Source organism: Heloderma suspectum, chromosome 4 (genome assembly GCF_057233095.1).
Source record: "Heloderma suspectum isolate Gila_16-S chromosome 4, 16-S_ref, whole genome shotgun sequence".
Taxonomy (NCBI): domain Eukaryota; kingdom Metazoa; phylum Chordata; class Lepidosauria; order Squamata; family Helodermatidae; genus Heloderma; species Heloderma suspectum.
In genome coordinates this window covers 296,665,991-296,691,478 of record NC_139461.1, presented here as the reverse complement: position 1 = coordinate 296,691,478, position 25,488 = coordinate 296,665,991, and the positions used below count along the sequence as shown (strand labels likewise).

At 42.2% G+C, this 25,488-nt stretch overlaps 1 protein-coding gene across 4 annotated transcripts in view; it reads right to left on the bottom strand.

Annotated features, from left to right (window-relative positions):
* GNAS (GNAS complex locus) overlaps positions 1-25,488 on the bottom strand; it is a 304,178-nt gene that overhangs the window by 44,762 nt on the left and 233,928 nt on the right. For all 4 annotated transcript variants that reach the window (XM_084854281.1, XM_084854282.1, XM_084854284.1 and 1 more), the window contains exon 5: positions 17,011-17,108. In XM_084854281.1, coding sequence (XP_084710407.1) covers positions 17,011-17,108 — 98 coding nt within the window. The remainder of the gene's footprint in view (positions 1-17,010; positions 17,109-25,488) is intronic.

The following is a 25,488-nucleotide window of genomic DNA, read 5'->3' as shown; positions in this document are numbered from 1 at the left end:
GGGGTGTGAAACAGCTTGCGAATGGCTTCCCTTGCCCTATTTCCTTTTCCACCCAAGTTAAAATCCAGGAAACGTTAATTGGAAGGTATGCATAAAAAACCTTCAAACTAAAGGAGGAGGGTATGAGCAAAATCATTAGGAAAATAATGCAGATATCTTAATGGCAAGGAGGGGAATACACATTGTTGAATGTGCAGTGTAGGGGAATTTGTGAGGCACAAATGATGATTAACTAAATCAATCATGGAACACCATCATAATAAAACTCTAGTTTTCAGTTATTATTTAAACATATTTTTACAATACCTTGTATCCTTACAGATACTAGGGTGGTACCAAACTAAACATACTAAAATAAAATACAGTAATACAATTTTTAACAAGCAAACAAGTAAAACAAATTTTCAAAATAATTTACTAATTTATTATGGCAAACAGCATCTAACACCTATGCTTCCAATGGTGCAGTGTTTGGTGTGAGGGCCTTCCTTTTTGTGTGTGTTTTTACTGTATCCTTTGATCATATATAGAAGTTTAACACCCTTACCAGGTGTTATATTCTGGAAAGGGCAAAGATATTCGGATCTCTGTACTATGTTCACCATATTACAGGACCATTTTACTCGCATGTGCTAAGACCTCTGCATGTCAGGTGAGCAAGGAAAGGAAGGTCCCCAAATCAAACACTGCACCATTGGAAGCATACTTGTTAGATGCTGTTAACGATAATAAAATATTTTTGAGATGGCACATAAATATTTTACATTAGACCATGCTGTTAGTAGAGATATTTGTATTTCTTTATCTGTTCTCTTACATGTTCCTCCCTAACCTCCTCAAATCAGTGTAAATAAAGCCAGTTTTGTGCTATTTTATACCAGATATGGAGAACGCTACATCATACTTGCTTTGTGTTCTCAGTATTATATCAAAAACTATTATTTAGATCCTGGATAATGCTTACAAAGCCAAAAGTTTCAAATGAAATCTTCTTTAAGCCTGCCTAAAGGATATTGAAAGACAAGGAGCGCTGTGGCTTGCCTTCTACCTCTCAGGACCCTCACAGTCAACTGCATGGAGGAATCTCCCTCCTGAGATCAAGATCACATATTTCTAAAAAGCCGAAGTGAAAGTAACCACGTTGGTAAGCCCAGTTAAGGCAAGGGAAACAGCCTCTTTCCCCCTCCTCTCAAGCTATACAGTTTTGCATGAGCAAGCAGGAAGTACAGGAAAGCTGAAGGCAAGCCAAGTCAGCTGAACTTCCAAATAGAACAAGGGTTCTTCTACACAGTAATAGGCTTGACAGATCTGTAAAGTATCCATTATAGCAAAGTGGGGCCGTAATTAAAGGAAAACTCAGCTACAGTCTTAGAATTCCCACCTTTGCATTAAAAAAGTGTTACAAACACTCCAAAGCAAAAAAAGTTATTTTGGCCACTTTATGTATTTGCTCAGAGAACAGTGACAGTAAATTGCCATGTGAAAATCTCCTGAAGTGTTTAATATGTTTTGTACAAAGCACTCACAAGATTAAGCTATGGTATTGGCAAAATACTACATGTGAAACCAGATGAATAGTGTGCCTTGGTCAATACAACATGTTATAAAGGTGTTACAACTCTTCACACATACATATGGAGAACTGAGGGGAAAAGAGAAGGGCATGGTAGAAATTAAGATAATTAGGTCAGGAATAATACCTCCTTTTATACACTTTTTATTTTAGGCCCAGTTATTCCTTGGTTAATCTAACTGTTTTCCCCTTCACTTACAGAGATAGGTGTGAATGTGTCCATTAGCCAATTCCATTGATATAAAAGGTTCATCCTGTGGAAGCACTGAGTCACTGTTGACTCCTAGAGGGACGCCACTTTCGCTAGCGTTTTCATGGCAGGCTGTAGTGGGGTGGTTTGCCATTGCTTTCACCAGTCGTGACTACCTTTCCCCAGCAAGCTGGGTACTCATTTTACCGACCTCGGAAGGATGGAAGGCTGAGTCAACCTGAGCCGGTTACCTGGGACCCAGCTTCCGCTGGGATCGAACTCAGGTCGTGGGGAGAGTTTCAGTTGCAATACTGCCACCTACCACTCTGCGCCACACGAGGCTCTTTCCACTGATATAACCGTTTGTTATTTTTTCTCCATGGAAAGTGCTACTGAAATCTGAGGACATACTACTGCTGACTTTGCTGTCAGACAAACACAATGACTTAAATCAGGAATTCTAGCACAGTACTTTGGACTAAACTTGCCAACCACACTGTGTTCCCATTGACAGGCATGTGTATTCCAAGGTACTTTGCTAGAATTCCTGATTAAGCCATCACTCAGATCCCATGGCAAAGCCCCCAATATTATGTTCACAAGATTTGGTAGCAACCTAGGCATAAACCTAGGCATAAAGGATTCAAAGTTTTCCAGCAGAATTCTGATCTATCATTGAACATCATAATGTACAAATATCACATGGGCGAGCATCAACATTATCTCACAATCTGGCCCAGTTAGGGCAGCAAGCCACCTCTGTCTTTTTTGCAGGGGTGCAGGACCAACTTTAATGGTCTACCCTTGGCGACATATGGATCCAGATGGTTTCCAATCTTACTGGAGGAGTTTCCCACAGAACTGGCTGGTGGTCCTGCTGAGATCCTGGTCAACTCCTGGAATCAGGAGGTGACTAGGGCTATCAATATGATCACTTCTAAATGCCCTTGGCCAAACCATAGAGTAATATCACCTCCGTCATATTCTGAGGAGCTGAAAGTGATGAAAATGGCAAGGTCGACAATTAGTACACAGGTGGGGGAAGACTCTAAGTCAGTGGTCTCCAAAGTGGGATGGTCACACCCAAGGGGGTGCATAAGATGATCAACTGGGGTGCATGAGCTGCCTGATAATTGAGCAGCCTCCTGCTGCCCCGATGAGCTGCCATTGTCAGAGATGGCAGAGGCAGCAGGATAGGATGGGAGCTGAGAGGGAAATTCCACGGCATTTCTCTCTCTGCTCCAGTCCTATCCTGCCTCTGCCACAGCCACCATGAGCAACTGTGCCAGTCTCTACCATGCATGGCAGAGGAAGGTGCAGTTGCTTGCTTGGCCGCGGCACTGGAGCAGCTGCCATCCTGCTGAAGGAGAGCAAATTTGTTCTAAATTTGCTAACCTTTTCTTTGATGACAAGTGGTTGTCAGTAGTATGCTACCTAGCAAATATTTTTGAAAAAATAAACACAATCTGTCCCTTCAAGGTAAAGGTGATGTTTTAACAATGAGTGAGAAAGTAACTGCGTTTCGAAAGAAACTCGTGCTACAGAGAGAGCATTTTGAAAATGGATGTCTGGAAACATTTCCAAACAGTATGTGACCTTGTTGCCGAAAACAATGTGTGTCACCTATAAAAACTCTCATAACTGCATACTTAAACTTGAAAATGGACTTTTCTAAACTATTAAAAAACCCTCAAAATGAAGAGTTTCAGTGGGTTTTGAACCCATTTGTTAAAAATATAAAAATGCAACACCTTCTGATTAGTTTGCAAGAACAACTGACTGACATCAGGGAAGATGAAAGTTTACTAGCTGAATTTCAACAGAAACCTTTGCATAATTGGTAGATGGGATTGAAAAATGAGTATCATGATTTAGCAAGAGTGGCCAACAATGCAATTCTTCCATTTGGATCTACGTATCTTTGTAAGGTGTCTTTTTTCAGCTATGACAGCCATAAAACCAAGTGTCAAAATAAACTGAACTTAGAACTAGACCTTTGAATTGCTGTATCGCAGTGTTAAACCAAGATTTTGGCCATGTTTTTCAATATAGCACCAAAAATACAACGCCAATTCTCTGATTTGATGGAGATCCCAGTGGTCCATGCTATGTTTTGTTATCTAGGGATACAAGTTACAAAAAAAATCTAAACAAACTTTTTACAAAGCAAACTATGGAAAGGTCTGGAAAGACATTAACAGGGACATAAGGTGATGGAGGCTAATGAAGCTCTCTATAATAGACAGACTGACAGCAGTAAAGATGACAGTCCTCCCTCATCTTTTGTTTCTCTTTCGAGCACTCCCAGTTTATATCCCTCAGAAGCATTTAAATAAATGGCAGAAAAAAAATTAATTCCTTTATTTTTGCTACAAAACGCCCAAAGATTAGAGCAGCTCTACTCCAACTGCAAGCACAGCAGGGAGGATACCATACTGGAAGCTCTATTATGATGCTTGTCAACTTCAGCAGGCAATTCTCATAATTTTAAAAGATGAGGGAAAGCAAAGAGTTTCAATGGAAAACACAGAGATAAGGGGAATACCGTTAAGCAATCACCTATTGCTAAAAAAACAAAACTAACTTTAGGTGCCTAGTTGAGAATAGGTTTACACAAACCACTTGCCAGAGCTGGACATGGGGGGCAGCGAAATTGTCTCCGGGGACGTCACCACTACTCCCAGTGGAAAGTCATCCTAATTTTCGTAATAAGGCCAGTACACATAATTTTGCTGAACGGAAAGGAAGAGGGCTCCATCGGCTGTATCAATTTTATGAGGCGGGTCAACCAATAAAAACAGAGGCTTTAAACAAAAAGTTGGGCCCTGGCTTTTGAGCTGCCAACTCCGGTCCTTTCTGAGTTCCCCTATGGTGAAAAATGAGGCCACTAGAAGCCTAGCTATGTTTGAAAAATTAATGGTAGGGAGCTCGGGAGTGACCTGGGGATTTATTTCTGTAATATACAATCAGTTCCTGCACTTCACATTCGATTTAACTATTCCACAAAAAAACTTGGTGGGAAACAAACTGGAACTTTAAAGTAGATGACTATGACTGGCAACAACTATGAGACAAGCCTCCATATAAATCAGTATCAGCCTGAACTAGAGAGATGTCACTGAAAATAGTTCATGGGTGGTATCTGACTCCAAGGCATCTCTCACTTATGACACACTCAATTTCTCCTCAGTGTTGGAGGGGGTGCCAGGAGTCAAGAACATACTTGCACCTGTGGTGGGATTGTGCAGAAGTCCAACCATTCTGGTGGGCAGTGGCTGCAGAGATTGGCCATATCACAAACCAAAATATCCCACATACACCAAGTCTAGCAGTATTAAATTTGTATATAGGGGAGGCCAGTGATTTAAACAGTAAGGAGCTGATTACTCATTTATTTGTAGCTGCCAGATCCACGATAGCTATGTTTTGGAAGGGATTCAACTTCCAGGGATTAGATTATTGGTATGCCATCGTCTGCCAAACTGCCATAATGGAAAAAATATCGCACAAGTTGAAGGTGGCCAGGGGTCAAAGTAAACACGATTCATTTTATGCGATATGGTTTGACTTTATCGCATATACGAACAGAATAGGACATCAATATTTGACACTCTCGCACTATAAAACCCTATGGCTCCTGTAAGGAAGAAAATAGATGAGGAATAATCCCGAGTCCCTCTGATAAAATATCCAGTAGCACCAATAAGAATTACATGTGACCTCTGTTTACCCATTAAAATATAAGTGTATGGTAAGAAGATGTAATCTTGATGGAATTTGTTTTATTTTAGTTTTGATTTTGGTATGGCTTTGTCTTGTTTTGCTTTGTTAATATTACTGAAATTCAATAAAAAATTGTCTAAAAAACCCAAGATTTTAAAAAACAATGAAGCATATTCAATTACATTGCTCTCACTAAAATATTATTAATAATATTTTTCGAAAGAGCAAGGTTTAAAATAAAAAAATATTTAAAAAATATTGTTAATTTCATTTTTATCTCATCCTTTTTAATTTTTATTTTTGTGTATGTTTTATAATGTTCATAATATATTAGTACAGTAGTATATGTGTATCATTTATAAATATAAGTTTGGAGACCACTGTACATGCATATGACCAAACACAGATTAGAACCCATTTTAGGGCCTACTCTGTGGCTGTGATAGTGGTAAACAAAAGCTTATTTCTCCACCCCCACTGCGTCCACACAATGTTGGGCAATGGAACTGTTTTGGGTGGCTAGCAGCCTGCTTGGTACAGGCCCAATGGGCCAGCAGCTGGAACTGTTGATGGCCCATTGTGTTCAATTTGCAATTTACAGATAAAATTGTTCACATTCGCTCCGACTTGGATGCCACAGTTTTGACAAAATTGGAGATGGATGTAGCCATGGCACAGTCTGGTCCTGTTGTTATGGATTCTTTTCAGCTTGTGCAATCTGAGGATGTTGACAAGCTGCATGAAGGACTGAGGCCTATCACTTCCTCTTTAGATCCTTGCCCCTTCTGGCTAGTGAAGTCTGCCAAGACTGGGCTTACAGCATGGATATCAACAGTAGCTGATACCTTATTAAGGAACACGGTAGTTCCAGCAGTCCCGAAGGAGGCAGTAAAGAAGCTCTTGGCTTGGATAATTATCATCTAGTTCCAGATCTACTATTTCTGAGCGAGGTCATGAAGCAGATGGTGTCATGTCCTCTCCAGGCAGTTTTGGATGACACTGATTTAGATCAATTCCAGTCTGGCTTCTGGCCTGTGTTAGGGACAGAAACTGCCTTGGTTGCCCTGCCTTGGTGGATGACTTGCACTGGGAAATGGATGGGGGAGTATGACCTTACTGGTTCTACTGGACCTCTCAGTAGCTTTCAATACCATTGGTCATGGGTGTTCTTCTGGACTATGTCTCTGGGATGGGACTTGGTGGCACAGTGTAGCAGTGGCTCCAGTTCCTCCTGGGGAGATGGACCCAGAAGGTGGTGCTGGGGGACCTTTGTTTCTCCTTTTGCCATTGACACTTGACATGACTCATTCCATCTTCTCCCCCATGCTTTTTAACATCTATATGAAACCATTGGGGGAAGTCATCTACAGGTCTGGGTTGAGGTGCCATCAATATGCAGATGACACACATACTTCTCTTTTCCACCAGCTAATCTCAGAGAGACAGTTGAACCCTGGCAGTACTGGAATGGATGAAGGCTAACCAGCTGAAATTTAATCTGGGTAAGATGGAAGTACTGTGGGTTGGAAAATCCACTAATCTGGATGGAGGTTTAGATCTGACTCTGAATGGGGTCACTTCGCCTGATGGTCCAGGTAGGGTCTGGGAGTGCTCCTGGACTAAGCACTGTCTGTGGAAGGGCAGGTGGCATCAGCTGCCAGGAATGCTTTTTATCAGCTTAGGGCCACAGCTTCTAAACCAGCCTATCTAGAGAAAGCTGACCTAGCCACAGTGACACATGCCTTTGTTACACTGAGGTTAGATTGTGGGACCTAGGCATTCAGATCACATTACTCCTTTCTGTATCATTTATATTGGCTGCCTGTGTTGGCTGCAGCAGACTCTGAGTGGATGGTTGCCAACCAGCTCCAGACACTCCTGGATGACACTGATTATTTAGATCCATCTCAGTCGGAGTTCAGGCCAAGTTTTGGCACGGAAATAGTTTTGGTCGCCCTGTATGATGACCTATGTCAGAAGAGAGACAGAGGGAGTGTGACCTTGTTGAGACAGAGGGAGTGTGACCTTGATCTCTCAGTGGCTTTCGATACCATCAACCATGGTATCCTTCTGGGATGATTGTTTGAGTTGGGAGTAGGAGGCACTGCATTGCAGTGGTTTTACTCCTACTTAGATGGTCAGCTCCAGAAGGTGCTACTTGGGGGATACTGCTTGGCCCTGTGGATTATCCAGTATGGGGCTCTTCAGGGGTCGGTTCGGTCCCCCATGTTATTCAAGATCTACATGAATCTGAGGACCGTTTGTTTCTTTCTGAAAAATTGGAAAAATTGAATAGCTTTGGATTATGGAATATTTTCTTTTTGAATTTAAGACAAAGTATTTATATATTGTTACTCAGTCTCTCCTCCCCTCAAAATGATTTCTAAACACCCTGTAATAAGTACAGAACACTTTTATAGAAAGACTAGAGATGTAAAATGCCTGGAAATAATGTAGCCATAGGGGAATTTTTTTTTTAATCCTCTCTGTAAGATTCCCAGCATAGTTAATTCTTTCATTCCTTATTAAAATTATTGATCTAAAGTATATCTTACTGATAGACATTTGTGCTCAGTATCCCAACATGTGAGTAGCGTCACCATTGCGCATTCTTGACCAAAAATGTACATTCTTGACAGCTTGGGTGTTGTTCTATAGAGTCCTGTGTTTCTGATGCTGTAGCAGTCATTTAATGTAGTTCTAATCTATTCAGACAGGAATTACAAATGTACTGAGTTTACTTTTAAAAGTTTTTAAATATAATAATTTAATGAGCAAACTAAGTCATACATAAAATAACTTTAGGAAGAGAAAGGCTACTTTATGTTCCTAAAGCAGTCCTCTCCAACTAGGTGCCCTCCAGATGTTTTGGCCTACAGTGCCCAGCATTCCTGGCCACTGGCTATGCTGCCTGAGGCTGATGGGAGCTGAAGTCCAAAATATATGGAGGGCACCAGGTTGGGGAAGGCTGTCTTAAAGCAACAAAGTGACTAAATAGCACTAAAAAAATAAGTATTGCTTATTTTTCATCCCCCCCCCCCTTTCCAATTTTTCTGGGAAACAAACTCCTTTTTTCCATGGCTTCAAAATTTCCAGAAATTTTACATCTCTAGGTCAGGCTAAGGTAGGAGTGGTTGAGATAGCAGGCAGAAGTCAAAACACAGGCAGTCAAATACATTTCACAGTCCAGAAGCAGAGTCAAGAAGGAGTCCAAGGGTCAGTAGTATGAAGCATCAATCACAGAGCAAAGTCCAGGAGGCAGGGTAGTAAACATCGGAGTGAGAAGAGCGGTATTGTTTCCAGCACTGGCTAGGCATACAGTGAAGCCTCTTTCCTCCCAAGTAGACCTCTGCTACAGCCTAGCATTTCGATGCGATTCCCTGAGTTGGGCCTGCCTCATCAGACAAGGACTTCGAGGGGAGCTCAGCCTCCTCCTCTGAGGCAGAGTCCCCCTCTCCCTGGGCAGCTGGGACCTCAGCAGGCTCCTCCCTGCTGTAGTGCAGGCCCTGGCAGGAACTGGGCATTGTCCTCCGTTGGGGCCACTAACTCTTCATCCTTATTGAATTCATAATGGGGTGTAACAGCCTGTTAGTTTCTGGGCCCAATTCAAGGTGCTGGTTTTAGCCTTTAAAGCCCTAAATGGATTTGGGATCATGTTATCTGAAGGACCACCTACACCTTTATGAGCCTGCCCAAGCATTTTATTTATTTATTTATTTATTAAATTTATTAATCGCCCATCTGGCTGGCCACCAGATCATTAAGATCAGCATCAGTGTTTCTATTCTCTGGCCGACCATCAAGAGCCAGTAGACTGATGGATACTAAGATAGGGCTTTCTCTGCACTTTTGGAACTCCCTCCCCAGAGAGGTACATATGGCCCCATCACCGCTGGCTTTTTAAAAAGACCCTGAATGCTCTGTTATTCCAGTGCTTAAAAATCATTAGTGGCTGCTGCTCATGTGTATGTGTTTAATTATAGTTGCATCTTCATGTTTTTTTTAATACTGTAAGCTGCCTTGTGAAGGCAGTGAGCCCTAAAGAAAAGTTTAAAATATTTTGACTAATTAATAAATTAATCTATTTTACATGTTCTAAACTGCTCCTTCATCCAGGGTACTACAGGCAGTATCCTATAGTGTCCAACCACTAGTGCAATGAGAAATCATGATTTCAGAAACATCCAGAGATGAGTGGCAACATCAACGGAGGTTACAGAAGTAAGCTCTGCTAGTTCCTACTGGACGAACAGGTGGTTCTGTTTGTGCAACAGAACCAGCAGAGGTGCACTGGAAGTATAGAGTACTGCCCTATACATAAAATTTAAAAATGATCAACATATTGCCAACTATAGAAAAATACATCAACACAATAAAATTGAGATGCATGACCAGCAAATGCTTCCATTAATTTAAAATGCCTGGGCAAATCAAAACATCTTGACTTGAGGCTGAAAAGAATAAAAAGCTGGCACTAGCTGCACCTCCTCAGGAGGGCATTCCAGAGTTGGGGTGCTACCACAGAGAAGGAGCACATGCTGATCTGTGGTCACACAGATAAAATGCATGAACAAATATATGCAAGTTTACCATTAACATCTTCTAAGTTAGAGTGATAAGAAAAGGAAAATATTATATTGAAGCCAGCCTTCAGATGAGACATTTCTGCCCTGTAAACCTGACACTTGAAAACAATGGCTGTTTGTAGCAAGTTAGTTCCTGTATTGAATTCGTTAGTCTTTAAGGTGCCACAAGACTGTTATTTTTGCTGCAGCAGACTTAACACAGCTACCCCTTTAGAAATGGTAAAGAATAGGCTTTTTAAAAGGGAATAGGCAGAGAAAGATAAAGTGGAGGTTAATCTCAACTCACCCTATGATTTCTTATTTATGGAGAGGCTCAAGGTCTAAACTAATTCACTTTTTTAAAGCCTCTGAACGTACAGGGGTTGTGACAGGTCGCAGGTCAGGGCCCAGCTCTGTCAACTTGGCAGGCCAGAGGACTCCAAATGAGAGCAAACAAAACTCCACTGCCAAGTGCAGGGAATGCAAAGATCAAGTTATCACTGTACAGCAACTACTGCTTGGTATTCATTCATCCCAATATACAGGAGCTGTACTTTTGTAATGGACGTTTCTGAAAGGTAGCATTCTCTCCCTCTCAATACTCTTGTCTGATCCTAAATGGATTCCATCTTCTGGAAGGAAAAAGGGGGTCTGACTTCTCAACTGTGCAGCATGCCAGCCATATCTGTGAACTTGATACGTAAGAAGTAGATTTATATCAGACAGTCTGTCCATCTAGCCCACTATTGTTTACTCTGACTGGCAGCACCTATCCAAGAGTCTGATCCTTCTAACTGGAAGATTCTAGGGACTGAACCCAGGACCTTCTGCATGCAAAGCCTGTACTCTACCAAGGAGCTGCACTCTCTCTGCTGCTACATACTCAGTATTTTTGGGGCCCTAGGCATACAGCCCAAAAGAGGAGCAGGGTTATCATCAAGTGCCTGGTTCACAGCAGTACATTACAAATGTTGCACACGGGCCAGGGTGCAGAACTTTGAGAGGCCTGATCCAACAGTATCCAACAGGGGTGGTGGGAACGGGGTGGGGCTTGCCAGGCATGCACCCCCCCCCCCCCGGTTACGACCCACTGTAGTAAACACACATTTGGTTTGTTAGGTGCTACAAGTTGAGCAAGGCTCAAAAATCATATGGATCTCACAACAAAACATGCTGGTATGTGCAGAAATAAACATTACAGAGAGCAAGGCCTCTGAGGCCTCGATTTGGATATTACGGAAAACTGTGGGTTAAACCCCAGAAGTACTGAATAAAGGCACAAGAGAGAAAGCAGGCAGGAAGTGGAAGAGGAAGTGTGTGCACACACATGGGTTGTGGGTAGTCCAACAGATTGTCATGTCCAAATCTAGCTTAATAGGAGCTCAGTGCAACTTCAACTTCAAGCCTTTTATTATTCCTCCAGCATGGAGCCATCCAACTGTATCTTGCCATATTCTGCTCATCTAAAAGCTTTCCTTCCAGCACACAAACACAGCCACTTGAACAAGCTCTCCAACTCCTACCCACACTTCCGCAAACACACACACACACGCACTTTCCAATGGGACAGTGACAAGATCTAGAACATCCAGAAGCCAGAATGCACATCTGGAGTCAGAAGCTCACCAAGCCAAGCAGTAGTAACTGAACTCTCTTCTGCCATATAGCTCCTTGCTGCTTCCTTTTCCCAAACCTACCCCCACACTTTGCAAAAGTAGCACTGTGGAATGGAGATGGCAAGCTGGTGAAATGGTAATATCAAAGCACCAAAATAATGTATGTTTGTTTCAGAGACATAGCTGCCTACTACAGTCCTCATTGACTGGTGGTAACTTTCAGGAACTCAGCTAGAGCTCTTTCACATCAGCTGCTATTAGATCCCTTTAATTGGAGGAGCCAGGTATTGAACTACCACTGAGCTATGGCCCCTCCCAGTGTTGCCTAACGAAATATATGATACATTCCAAGTTAAAAAGCAACTTCATTTATAAAAAATAAAGTGGCTAACTATATTGTAAGTACCATTTTCTAATATTGTAGCCAAACTTGCATCTCTGTCTTTTATTTAGCTGGTACAACTCAAATAAAGGGAATTCCTGCATTCAAGCCTCAACAAAAGCAAGCAACCACTCAAGGCCTGTTTCTCCCCCTTACTCCAAGAAGGGACAGGGGGACCACACATCATGCTGACAACTATCTACTTCCAACAGTAAACACAGAAGCTCGGATCTTGAAAATTGTGGGTGGAAGGAAACTTGCAGATGTGGAATTTCCTGGTCCACTCCCTCTTGCAGCCCTCCCCCCAAAGCCTCTCCAGATGGATGGGAACCCATTCCTGAACAGCATGGGGTGGATCTCAAGGGGCTGCTGGAGAAGGGGTAATCTGGTCCACATGCAGAAAGTGCCTCCATCCAATTTTGAGTAATTCTCTTCCTCAACAGCCTCCCTGCACCCCATCCCACAATGTCCACAAAGGTATCCTGATCCTCTGGAGAGGCTTCTTGGGGAAGTGCAGATCGCTGCAGTGGAGAGGACGGAGGGGACAAGTCTGTGAGCTTCCCTCGGCTCGATTCTAAGGACACAAGCCAGAAAAAGTAACTAAATACTGAAACCGTACAGGATGTTGGTTAAGCAGAAGATATAGTTCCATGTAATGATACCTAGTTAATATTTTCACTCTAGCAAGTAAGTTATATATAAACTTTGAACTGAAATTCCTGTCACCTAGCTGAGCAGAGCAGAGGAAGCTGTTTCAGCTGGTCTAGGGGCTATACAAGCAAGCAAGCTCGCTCCCAGAGTGAGCCAACAAGAAGAGCAAACAGGAGTTTGGCAGAGGAATTGCAGTGGAAGAGGAGACAAAGGCAAAGCGGTGAGTGGGCTGGAGTAAGCCCAGGGGACTTTCCTTTCCATTCTGAGTCGCTGTTTGCTCACCATGTGATCCTGAGAACTCCAACTGAATTGAAGGGGCATGGCCTGAGTACTCTCAGCAGCTGTGTGGGCAGGGAGTTTCAGTCTGTTTCCTGTCTCCTAGCTGAGCAGAGCAAGCTGCTCCAGCTGGTCTAGGGGCTATACAAGCAAGCAAGCATCCAGACAGCAAGCGATCAGAGCGAGCGAACAGGAGTTCAGCAGAGGAGTTCAGCAGCTGAGATCAAGGAGGAGGCCCCTAACAACTTTTTGAAATTTCTTTTTCTTGTAACAGACACTTCCATACCAGTGGGACTCTGTTGTTAACCTCCAGTGAATAGAGGACAAAGCACAGGCTATCCTTGCACAATCAGAAAGCTAGAAACATAAAGGGAACAGAGACTATGGAAGAAAAAGACTCTCCAGTGGTGGTGCCCTGCAAGGTCTGTGCAATGTTTTCATGCCTGCGATCAACATGGGCTACACGTGCAACAAGCGTAGAGGATACTGCTTGGAAAAGGGTGACAGTTAGGAGTAGAAGAACTAGAACCCACTCTGCACCAGTGGAAGCAGTGGAACTATAGAACTGTTTTCAGGTACTTGAGGATGACACTGGAGGACAGCCTGCAGAGGAAGAACTACAGGGGACCCCACATGAGAGTGAACTTCAGAGGCTGAAGGTCAGTCAAGCAGAGGCAATGAAACCAAGGCCTACAACAACAAGAGAAGAGTAGTAGTTGTGGGAGACTCCTTGCTGCATGGGATCGAAACCCAGGTGTGTCGCGAAGACCCATGGACTTGCCAGGTATGCTGTCTCCCAGAAGGACAGATTAGAGATGTGACTGAAGGGTTGCCTACACTCATAAAGCCCACTGACACGTATCCCTTTCTTCTCATCCATGTGGGAACAAATGATACCGCCAAGCGGAGCTACGAAGAAATCACGTCAGACTTTGAAGCTTTGGGAAGGAAACTCAAGAACTTTGGGGCCCAGATAGTTTTCTCATCCATCCTTCCAGTAGTTAGAAGAGGGATAGAAAGGGAAAGACAAATACTCTGGGTGAATGACTGGCTACAGAGGTGGTGCCGATGCAAGAGATTTGGATTCTAGGACCATGGGCTATACTTCCTGGAAGATGGACCGTTGTCAAGGGATGGGTTGCACCTCACAAAGGCTGGGAAGAATGTGTTTGGCCACAGCATGAAGAACTTCATCAAGAGGGCTTTAAACTGAATCCTACGGGGAAGGGAGATGTAAAGTTGGGGGTAACAATGGATAAAGGCTCATGTACCACAATGGAGAGAATAGCTCTATTAGTGCCCAATAATAGTCTTCAAAAACATGTAGAAAGGAAGCCAGTCTATAAAGCACATGGTCTTCGATGTCTATATACTAACGCCCAGAGTATGGGAAACAAAGAGAATGAACTTGAACTCTTAATACAGGAGGGAAATTATGACTTGATAGGTGTAACTGAAACTTGGTGGGATGACTCCCATGACTGGAATATAGCAGTTGAAGGATATAACTTGATCAGAAAGAACAGAAGGAACAGAAAGGGAGGTGGAATTGCACTATATGTTAAAAATACATATCTATGCACAGGAATACAGGAGGAGGAGCTTGGTAGTCCCATGGAGAGCATCTGGGTTAAAATAAATGGAGCAAAGAATAAAAGGAACATGGTGGTTGGAGTCTACTACCGGCCACCCAATCAAGGAGAAGACGAGGATGAAATGTTTGAAAAGCAAATTACCAATGTTTCAAGGAAGGAAGATGTAGTAGTAATGGGGGACTTCAATTTCCCTGATATTTGTTGGGTGGTAAATTCTGCAAAACATGGCCCCATCAAGACATTCCCGACTTGTGTTGCTGATAACTTCCTCCTACAGAAAGTGGAAGAAGGAACTAGAGGATCGGCTGTCCTTGACTTGATCCTAACCAACAGAGATGACTTAGTGGATAAAGTAGCAGTTATGGGAACTCTGGGGGAAAGTGACCACATTATACTTGAGTTCTTGGTTCTAAAGGAAGCAAAAGTCAAGTGTAGCCAAACGCATATCCTGGATTTTAGGAAAGCTGATTTTAATAAACTCAGAACAATGATCAGTAAGGTCCCATAGCAAGTGACTCTAATAAGAAAAGGAGTCCAAGATGGATGGGAGTTTTTAAAAAACGAAATTCTCAAGGCACAATTACAAACAATTCCAACAAGAAAAAAGGGTGGAAGACAACAAAAGAAGCCAATGTGCCTTCACAAAAAGCTTAGAGATGACCTGCCAACAAAAGAGGACACATATAGGAAGTGGAAGGAAGGCCAAGCAACAAAGGAAGAGTACAGGCAGGTAGCACAGGATTGTAGGGATGGCATCAGGAAGGCTAAAGCTGAGAACAAACTGAGGCTAGTGAGGGATGCTAAAAGCAACAAAAAGGCTTTCTTCAGATAAGTTCACAGTAAAAGACAGAGGAAAGAAATGGTGGTTCAGCTATTAAATAAGGATGGCAAAATGACAACAGGTGACAAAGAAAAGGCAGAAGTGCTCAATTCCTACTTCGGCTCAGTCTTATCCCAAAAGAGGGTCTATGACTACCCTGGCAATGGTGAAGTACAGGCTGAAGGGGCAGGATTGAAGCTTGGGATTGATAGGCATATGGTTAAGGAACACCTAATTACTTTGAATGAGTTCAGATCTCCAAGACCAGATGAACTGCATCCTAGAGTAATAAAGGAACTGGCAAAAGAACTCTCAGAACGGCTGTCTATTCTCTTTGAGAAATCATGGAGGATGAGTGAAGTGCCAGATGATTGGAGGAGGGCTAATGTTGTCCCTATCTTCAAAAAGGGCAAAAAGGAGGAACCTGGGAACTACAGTCCAGTCAGTCTGACATCAATCCCTGGGAAAGTTCTGGAGCAGATGATAAAGCAATCCATCTGTAAGCACCTTGTAAATAACAATTCAGTGATTATTTATTTATTTATTTATTTATTGCATTTATACCCCGCCTTTCTCCCTCTCGCAAGGAACTCAAGGCGGCTTACATTATCCTCCTCCTCACCATTGTATCCTCACAACAACAACCCTGTGAGGTAGGTTGGGCTGAGAGTCTGTGACTGGCCCAAAGTCACCCAGTGAGCTTCCATGGCCAAGTGGGGACTAGAACCCGGATCTCCCGGCTCCCAGTCCGTCACTCTCACCACTACACTACACTGGCTCTCTACTCGAAGTAGAGAGCCAACATGGCTCTCGAAGCCAACATGGATTTGTCAAGAACAAATCCTGCCAGACGAATCTGATCTCAATTTTGGATCAGGTAACCTCCCTTGTGGACTTTGGGAATGCTGTGGACATCATATACCTCAACTTCAGCAAAGCTTTCAACAAAGTGCCCCATGATCTCCTGATGAGCAAACTAGCTCAAAGTGGGCTAGATGAAAAAACAATCAGGTGGCTAAAGAATCGGACTCAAAGAGTGCTTATCAATGGGATCTTCTCAAACTGGGGAGAGGTAATGAGCAGGGTTCAGTCCTGGGCCCAGTGCTCTTCAACGTTTTTATTAATGACTTGGATGAGGAGGTGCAGGGAATGCTGATCAAATTTAAAGATCAGCACAAAATTGGGCGGGATAGCTAAAACTTTGGAAGACAGAAACAAAATTCAAAATGATCTTGATTAAGGTTAGAGCACTGGGCAGAAAACAACAGAATGAAATTTGATAGGGATAAATGCCAAGTTCTGCACCTAGGAAAAAGAAACCAAATGCACAGTTACAAGATGGGCAATATTTGGCTCAACAATATTACAAGCAAGAAGGATCTTGGAATTGTTGTAGATCACAAGATGCATATGAGCCAACAATGTGATGTGGCTGCAAAAAAGGCAAATGCTATTTGGGGCTGCTGGGGCTGCATTAATAGAAGTATAGCTTCCAAATCACGTGAAGTACTTGTTCCCCTCTACTCAGCACTGGTTAGTCCTCCTGTGTTTCTTGTATTTATTACTCCCCCCTCAACAAGAACATACAGCAATAAGCAGTTGTAAGAAGTTGTACTTACTACTGTGCACAATCGATCAACTGATATTCATTAGATCTCTCATAGCAGGCTTTCACACCTTCATCTTGCCAAAGTGTTTTTGTATGTTCATAGAACTCCTGAAAGCAAAAGATAAAAGGGAGGGTATAAGTCAACAGGGACAATTCACAAGAAAATGAAAGAGAAAAAAAGGCTACGTGCCCAACATGCCCTAATGACCAACAGCCAACCCAATAAAATAGTTCTGCAGGAGTTTCATGAAACCTTTCGACTACAAACCAGTAGTATTTCTGTTAAAACATCCTGGATCTCCAGTTCATTAGGTCCAGCAGATAGAGCACAGGACACATCATAAGAAGGATTAAAATATTTCCTGAAGTCTCAGAAACTGGACCATGAACGCTCGTATACCTACCAATGTAGGAATGTGCTTCAGCCAGTGCAGTGATTGCTTATGCAAAACTCTAACTATTTGGGGTAATAGAGAACTGAGCAACATCTACTAGCTGAGCAGATTCCCCCTCCTCTGTGCAGCCCCCCTGCCCCCCGTATATGCTCTGAGTGTCTTGGGAATTCTCTGGAGGAGATTGGGGGGGCAGGAAGGGGGAGTAGAGGACAGGATAGTTATGTTGTGCAAGAGGAAGGCTGCTCACACAATAATGGATGTAATCCATACTTCAGGACTGTAAAATTCCAGGCCTGGGTGCTAAATCTGGCCCACCTAGGTTCCTCAGATGGCCATGTCCTGTTCCCTGGCCCCACCCCTTTCTCCAAACCATCGATCACTAGGTGGTTTCTTGGCATTTGTGCAGTTTTTTTACTCACTCTGAAAGGATGAAATGCCTCTCCTAAACCTTAGTTACCAGCAGTATGAGCTTTAAACTAAAATATGCTGGTATGTTGACCCTGCCCACCACTGGAACGTGGCTCCCAAGAGCTTCTCTGAAATGGAATTCAGCCCTAGGGCTGAAAAAGGTTCTGCAGCCCTGCCATAGTTGCTATTATTTCTACATACATAAATAGATTTTCTATAACTAAGGTTATAATTTGTGTTATTGAAAACTCTTTTCCATACTTATCATGCAAGCAAATAATGTGCTGTATTAAAACCCAATATTAGAATTTCAGTTTTTAAAAACACAAACAAAAGCATGGTATCCTTCCATTTATATATAAACGGATGTGCAGCAGAAGTATTGCAATGTAACTGGAGGTCACTGGGATCTGAAAGGTATGTCGCAGGGAAGCGACACCTACCTGGGGGTGGGGGTGAGAAGAGCCCAGTTCCAAGTAATCAAAATACACTTTATTCTCTTCAGTGTCACAGAATGCTATGTGCATCAGATTGACTGGCCACAATTTTAAAATGAATTTCTAGGAATGTTAGAAATATATCTTTTGCATCTTAAGGAATTTTCATTAGGTTCATTATAGTCTCCCCCGTAAAGAATCACAACAGGTAGGTCATCTAAGCCTGACTGGTCCTTTCTTCTCCTTATTCAGATCAGCTCTTGTTAAATATTCAGGTGAAGAAAATCACTAGCTTCAGTCTCAGAACCAAAGTGTAATTTTCAGATCACCAAAAAGAAATATTTCCATTATTCAAGCATTATATGTTGTCCAAATATACAACGGAACGTTCAATAACTGGGCTTTACCAATTTACCACTTGGGAAACCTACATAGATAAGGAATTCCGTTCAACATTAAAAGTATTTTGGAAACTGTCAAATTACTTAGAGATTTCTGAAGAGCAAGTACTCAGTAAGGTTCACTTGTGCTGACTTGTTTTAGATCCATTCTGAAGTGGTAAATACAGAAGTACTGGATTTTCAGGTTCCCCCCGCCTCCCCAAAAGGGATCTCTAGAAAGAACTCTCAAGAAACATACAGCAGAGTTGCATGAAACGTCTAACGTCTCCCAGCCCATATCCACATAGCAAAGGATTTGAGGAACTGAATTTTAATCTGTGCAATAAAAGGCAACTCCCTATTATTAGCATTTGTTATATTCTCAAGATGACCCAGTGCAAACATAATAATGCTGATTTCTTTTAAGCAGGGATAAGTCAGGCACTTCTTCCCCCTTCTTCTTCAGCTGTCCAGTGTGAATTTCTCCCCTTCCTTCCCTTGTTGATCTTAACTATGCTTCAGTGTTACATCTGCAACAAGAGTAAACAGGCTCCTTCTCAATCAAATATTGATGTTTATTACTACCAATCAAGTGATGATGTATGTGTTGAAAGCCATCACAGCTAATGTACTAATGAAGGAGCACCATATCACCACAAACACAGTATTTTCAGTGGCAGCAGTTAACATTTAAGTAATTATGTGCCAAATAAACAAGAGTAACCAACATCAACTTAGGTGAATCACGTGTGAATTCCCTCTACCTCTTACAAATTACATGTACATAATAGCAGGATCTGTGGTCTAAGAATAAATTTCTCTATATTTAAATATGAAGATTCAGCCACAAACATGTGAAACACTAAGAGAAATTAGTTGTCCCTTGATACTCTAACTCTCATTTTGTACAAGACAGTCAGGGTAACGAAACGTTTATAAAGGGCTTGATATTTCGTACTACTGCAAAGCATGTTTCAGTGGAATAACAATTCCATTTCCAGTGATTATATACAAAAGCAATAGGTAACCACTTTTCTAATTAACTGGGCATACATGCCAGAGAAAACCAACAGGTAGGCATTGGTGGCACCTATATTCGTTAATTCTTTCAAGAAATGGTAACCTAAACCTTCGGAAAGTCATGGAATATCTAAAGATGTGAAGCTTATTTATATTTGACTAGTAGAAAGCAGTAACAAATTAACCCAAATCCAAATCTTTGGTCAAACCACAAACTTGAGTTTACATGTATCACTCCTTTAGGTGTCCTAACACACTCCAGTTCAATGAACAGTGAGAAGATTAATAACATACCATGCAGATATATCAGCAGTATTTGGTGGAGTTGTACACTTAAGTTTTTATTAGAAGAAAAGAAGTTGCAGCAGAATGAAAAAATGATTTAGATTTAGAACAATTAAGCTCAGTTAGATCAACCCAATATGTGAACTTTATGTTCCAATGTACTTCTAATCTCCCACTCCCAACTCCTTTTCAGACTATCCCCTTGTACTCTTTGCCACCAAGTAACTCCCTATTTCAATTACCATATCATACAATGCCAAAACTTCTGAAGTACAGAAGTGGCATAGACCTAATTCTCACAGATAGCAGATGAGGTAGGTCTGGTCTGTGCCATTTCAGACTGCAGGTGGGAGCTCACATACTGGAATGCGCCCCAAAGCCCCCAACACACAAAAGCATGCTTACACACAGAAAACCATTATGCCAGGAAGGAGACTAGCCTAGAAAAAACCTTTTCCAGATATGCCAGATTTCTAGATGGGTATTTTTTTTTGTATGAAGGGGAAGTTCAAGTCATATGAGCCCCTAGCTGCAATCTGAAGTGGTACAGGTTGACCACCTCATCTCCAAAACAGGAGAACAAGGCCACAGTTTTCTACTTTGTAATATTTTTGCATTAATCATGCACTGTTGAGAGACTTATGAGGCCCATTGATCACCTGCAGTTCCAATTCAGGTCACTGTCCTGATGGTATTTATTATTAAAACCTTTTCATGGAAATTTTACTCTTAAATTGGTGCACTTAGTTGCTGTAACTGACATTTTTTAATGACAATAATTTCTGTATCCTTATTTCCTTATTTCTAGATCATCAATCATAAAAACAAATTTGCCCTCAAAAATGAATGTATATCCAGTATACTTAAAACCGAAACATGAGTGAACATTTCAGTATTTCTAAGAAAGCTCGATGGCCAGAACAGAGATGGCAAAGTAAGAATTCATACAAACATTTGACTGTGTAAATTGAGTTTGCTACTGGTAGTTCTCCCATTACAAGGCGTGAGTGAACCATTTATCATTATGTGTCCTTGCTCTCCCATGCAATACGGAGCATAAGTGCTACTGTCCCTTTAAACATGAGGAATGCTGAGAACAAATATTCTGTTAGCTGCCTTCTACTGCTTGCTGTCAGTTATTCGAGGTTTGCACCTAAAAAGTAGGATGTAGCCGAAGGACAATATCCAATAGGGCCACTGTGCTTACTACCAATTTCCTAAGAGGTGGTATGGGGCAAGGCCACAGCTGCCATAAATCCACTGAGCAAAGATCTGAACCCAAGCCTTTTCTGCATTGCATTTCGTTCTTAAGCAACGTTCTCCCCTTGCGCCATTCTATTCACAAACGTGAGGACAAGGAGGTAAGGCATATGGAGATTGTTCCAATTGACCAGCACACTCTATTGGGGAATAATTGAGCACGATCCATAAGTTTGAGGATTACAGCCAAAATATTTGATCAATGAGAATTACTACTTTGCTTCTTGTCACCTTTTTCTAACCTGAACTATACCCCAGCAAAAGTTATGCTATCTTTTTAATGCAGTCATTAACATTCCACGTAGGATGGAAAAAGAATCTAAGTCCACACTCTTTGAACTTCTTAACTGGGATTTCAAAATACGTCCTACAATCAATATTATTAGCATTTAGTGAATGTCTGAGATACGAACCAAATGAATTATGCCTTTCATTAGGCAATTTTCCACTCAGATTGTTTAGATGCCACCTACCTGGTTTGAAGCTGTGGATTTACATTTGTAACAGTTTAGGTGGAGAGTAGGGTGGTGGTCTAGATATGCAATTTTCATTACTTTAGTTAGCTTCCTATCCCCAAATGTAATTGCCATTTACAACATTTACACAAAAGACAAAGCAGCCATAATGGGTGGCCACTTACACACTGTGAAAAAGGAGGAAGTGCACAGCCCAAAAAAGAGGAGAAAAGGGCAATAGTTTGCATCAAATTTGCATATGCTAATGTATATGTATAGATGCACATTTAGAAATTATTATACTTAAACAGAAATACAAATACACACAGCCCCAGCCCCATTCCTGCTGCAAACACAGCATGTGCAGAAATAGCAAGGTCCACTGAAAGGTCAAGAAAAATGAAGTAGCATAGAGTGGAAAATAGCAATACAGATGTTGATTTTTAAAAGTTAGGCAGATTACCACCAAAAGTCAGCAAATTGAGTTGAGAAACAGCCCGAGTGTACGGAAGTCTATGAAAGACTGAAGCAACAGCTATTGATAAAACCAGCTGGAAAGTCCATTCCAGCCCTCTCAGCTGTTCATTGTCCTCAGCAGTGCCTGGGTTTTTTAACAAATAGACTTGAGGAATAAGGAAGTTGCAGCAACTTCCTTATTACTCCTTTCTGCTGGTAAAAGGTAGTTCCTAGGAGAGAACAGTGAAAATAATAGTGCTGGTAGTGGTTGAGAGGCTAGAATAGGGTTTCTCTAGCTGACTATAGCAACTGTCAGAGCCAGTAGCTGTTACACTACCGAGAAGCACATTCCTAGTTCACAGGTTCCTGTGTGAACTGGCTTGCCCAGATTTCTACTTTTATCTCTGTAAAGACCACTTTGTACACAGTGATATGTAAAAACTCAAAGCTACATAATGTACAATGCCTTATACCCCACTGGTGTTCAATAAGTATTGTGAAAAAGTAGGGAGAGCATGCTTCTCAAATTAGGTCTCTGTTTGAGCTTTCCCAAACCCAGAAAAATGGCCTGTCCGTCAATATTCACTTCTGTTCCAGTGTAGAAGGCTTGCAACACAAATGAAAATAAAAATAAATAAATATGGCCAGTAGAGGGTGCAAAGCAAGCAAAAAAGCCACATAAAGAGGCAGGCATATTGGCCCTAGCACAGTAAGTCAACATACACCAAGTCCGAAGTCACTCACACTGTGCCAACTTGGACCCCTTTACACATCCTTTTAGTGGTGTGGGTACCCCTATCCCCATAGCTCCATGGATATTTAAGGCCTTCTACATATACGGTTCAGCCTCACTGCCACATAAGTGATATACCTCCCAAGTGGTTGGGCGTTGGTTTTATGGCTTGTAACCATTTGGGAAGCTGCAAGGCAGAATACATGACGTTAAGAACAAAACAAATGGGTGGGTCATCTGATACTCCGACTCTTGGCCTAAATCAATACCAACCCCCCAAAATAGGCAATGAAGTGTGAGGGAGGATTATGATCCACTCCTAGCAACTTTGCATCACTCTTTTAAAACGTGAGAATCACATTCAACACTTTTAGAAATGCAATGTATAACAATGAATGGGTTACAAACCACACCAAATTGTCCCTGGCATGCTTTATAGTAGGCATGTTACCTAGAAAGAAAAAACAGCCAGACTAGCTCTTGCATGTTGGTTTCTTGTTGCCATAACATCAATTCATCTGCTGACAGGTTCTAGTAGAGTACATGATGTAACAGCAGCAATGCAGGTTATTCCTGCAACTATATATTGGGACCTTTTAATAGAAGGACTCTAAAAATACACTTCTGATACCCATGCAAAGCTGGGTACCTAGCTTTGTCTATGATAAAAGACCATCATCTTATAAATGTGGAAAAGCTGTAGTCCAAAAGATGGGCATGTCATCAGAGCACTGTGATGCTTTGATGCTTCCAGTACATACCTCTAATTTAACAGGAGGTGTGCACATTTCCTTATGCTATGCACTCTGTCAAGGGCTCCTTGGAGGCCTCTCTCAGTCTAATCCAGTAGCTAAGTCCAGACACAGACAAAGGGATTCCTTTCAAAGCTTTATTCTTCTTTTACAACTTAACAACTACACTGTTTGCAACTAGATCTGAGCAGCACAGTACCTATGCCCTAAGTTGGAACAGTTGGTCCCCGTTTGAAAGGGCATTACTGGCAGACCCCTGAACTTAAGGACTAGGGAGAGTCCCTCCCCTTTTCCCTTGGATCCTCTGGGCGCAGCCGTTGTTTGCGCGCCAACCGGGCACTACGCCTTCTTTCTGCGCCATTTGGTGCCGCTTTCTGCGTCGGCGTTGCGCGTCCACCAAGTCTGCTATCCGCGCTCTGTCACTCCCTGGACTGCTATCTAAGCTAGGAATGCTGGTGGGAGGAATCTCCGTCAGCTGTGGGCCCTGGGAAAGAGGAGTGCGCTCCTCTCCCAGGAGCGACTGCTCTTCCTCAGAATCAGAACTACTCTGGGATTCTATGGGCTCAGTGTCCACCCTGACACACTATTCCCCACCCCAAATCCATCAAAACATGCACAGTTCAAACTTACTGCTCTTAGGGAGCAATCCTATGGCTGCTAGTCAGCAGCTAGACGGCCATAGGGTATCTGGTTCTCTGGGAACTGACCTACTCCCACTTCCCTGTGCTCCACGCTCGCAAGAGGAGCATGGAGCGGCCAAAATGGGGCATTCCCGGGAGGTGTTCCAGGGTGGGCAGAAATGCCTGTACGATACATCAGTGTGTCATACGGCAGCCTCCCCCACCCCCTCAGCCCTCCCGTGGCAACACAGCCACAACCGGCTGTCTAGCCGAAAATGCAGGGCAGGAGAAGCACGGAGGGAATGATCCCCTCTGTGCTTCTCCTGTCCTGCATTGGATAGGCGGTTGCCTCTGAGTTCGGAGGCGGCTGCCTATGTGCATAGGGTTGTGCCCTTAAGGTTACATGAATTAAAAGGAATCTTATAAACCGACTAGTCTAGCTATGAACAGGCCATAGTCCCTTGCAGAATCTCTTCCCCACTGCCCAGTATAGTGTAATAATACATTTCCTGAACCACCTAAATATCATTTATCTATTTTTGCAACTTCTATCTCATCTTTCTACTTAAAAATAAACAACTAATGGTACCCCAGCCCCCAAATATTATAATACAATCAGTATTGGAGACAGAATATTTTTTCTCTCCTCTACAGACTGGTATCCAGATCCCTTAAAGCATTTAAAACTAATTATTATGAGACTTACTATGCAAAGAAAGTTTTAACTATATCAGATGCTTCTCATTTATTTGTTTGTTTGGAAATATTTGTTATCCTCACACTTATGAGAATTTCCCAATATAACCGATCAATGAATAAACAAGAATTGAAGAACACTTGTGATTATTTATGAGTGTTTATGGCAGGCACCTGGAGAACTTCCCAACCCCTGCAACTCACAATATACAAAGACAACTTAGGGCACAATCCTATGCATGTTTAGACAGAAAAAAATCCTACAACTCCCAGCATCCCTCAGCCAGCATGGCCGAGGGATGCTGGGAATTGTAAGACTTTTTTTCTGTCTAAACATGCATAGGATTGTGCTCTTAATGTTCTACACAGGAAGGAAGTTATTGATTTGTATACTGCTAGCGAAAGCAGATAAACTCTCCACTCTCTGCAAACGGAGTTGAAGGTACGGTTAAGTTAAGAACTCGTATATAAAAAGAGTGATAGAAAAATCATAGGCCACTTGTTCAGTAACGACAGCAAGTATTTAAACAGCAAGAATGTAATGCTTTTCATATTTTGTTTTCTTTCTTAACAAAAAATAGGCAAACTTGC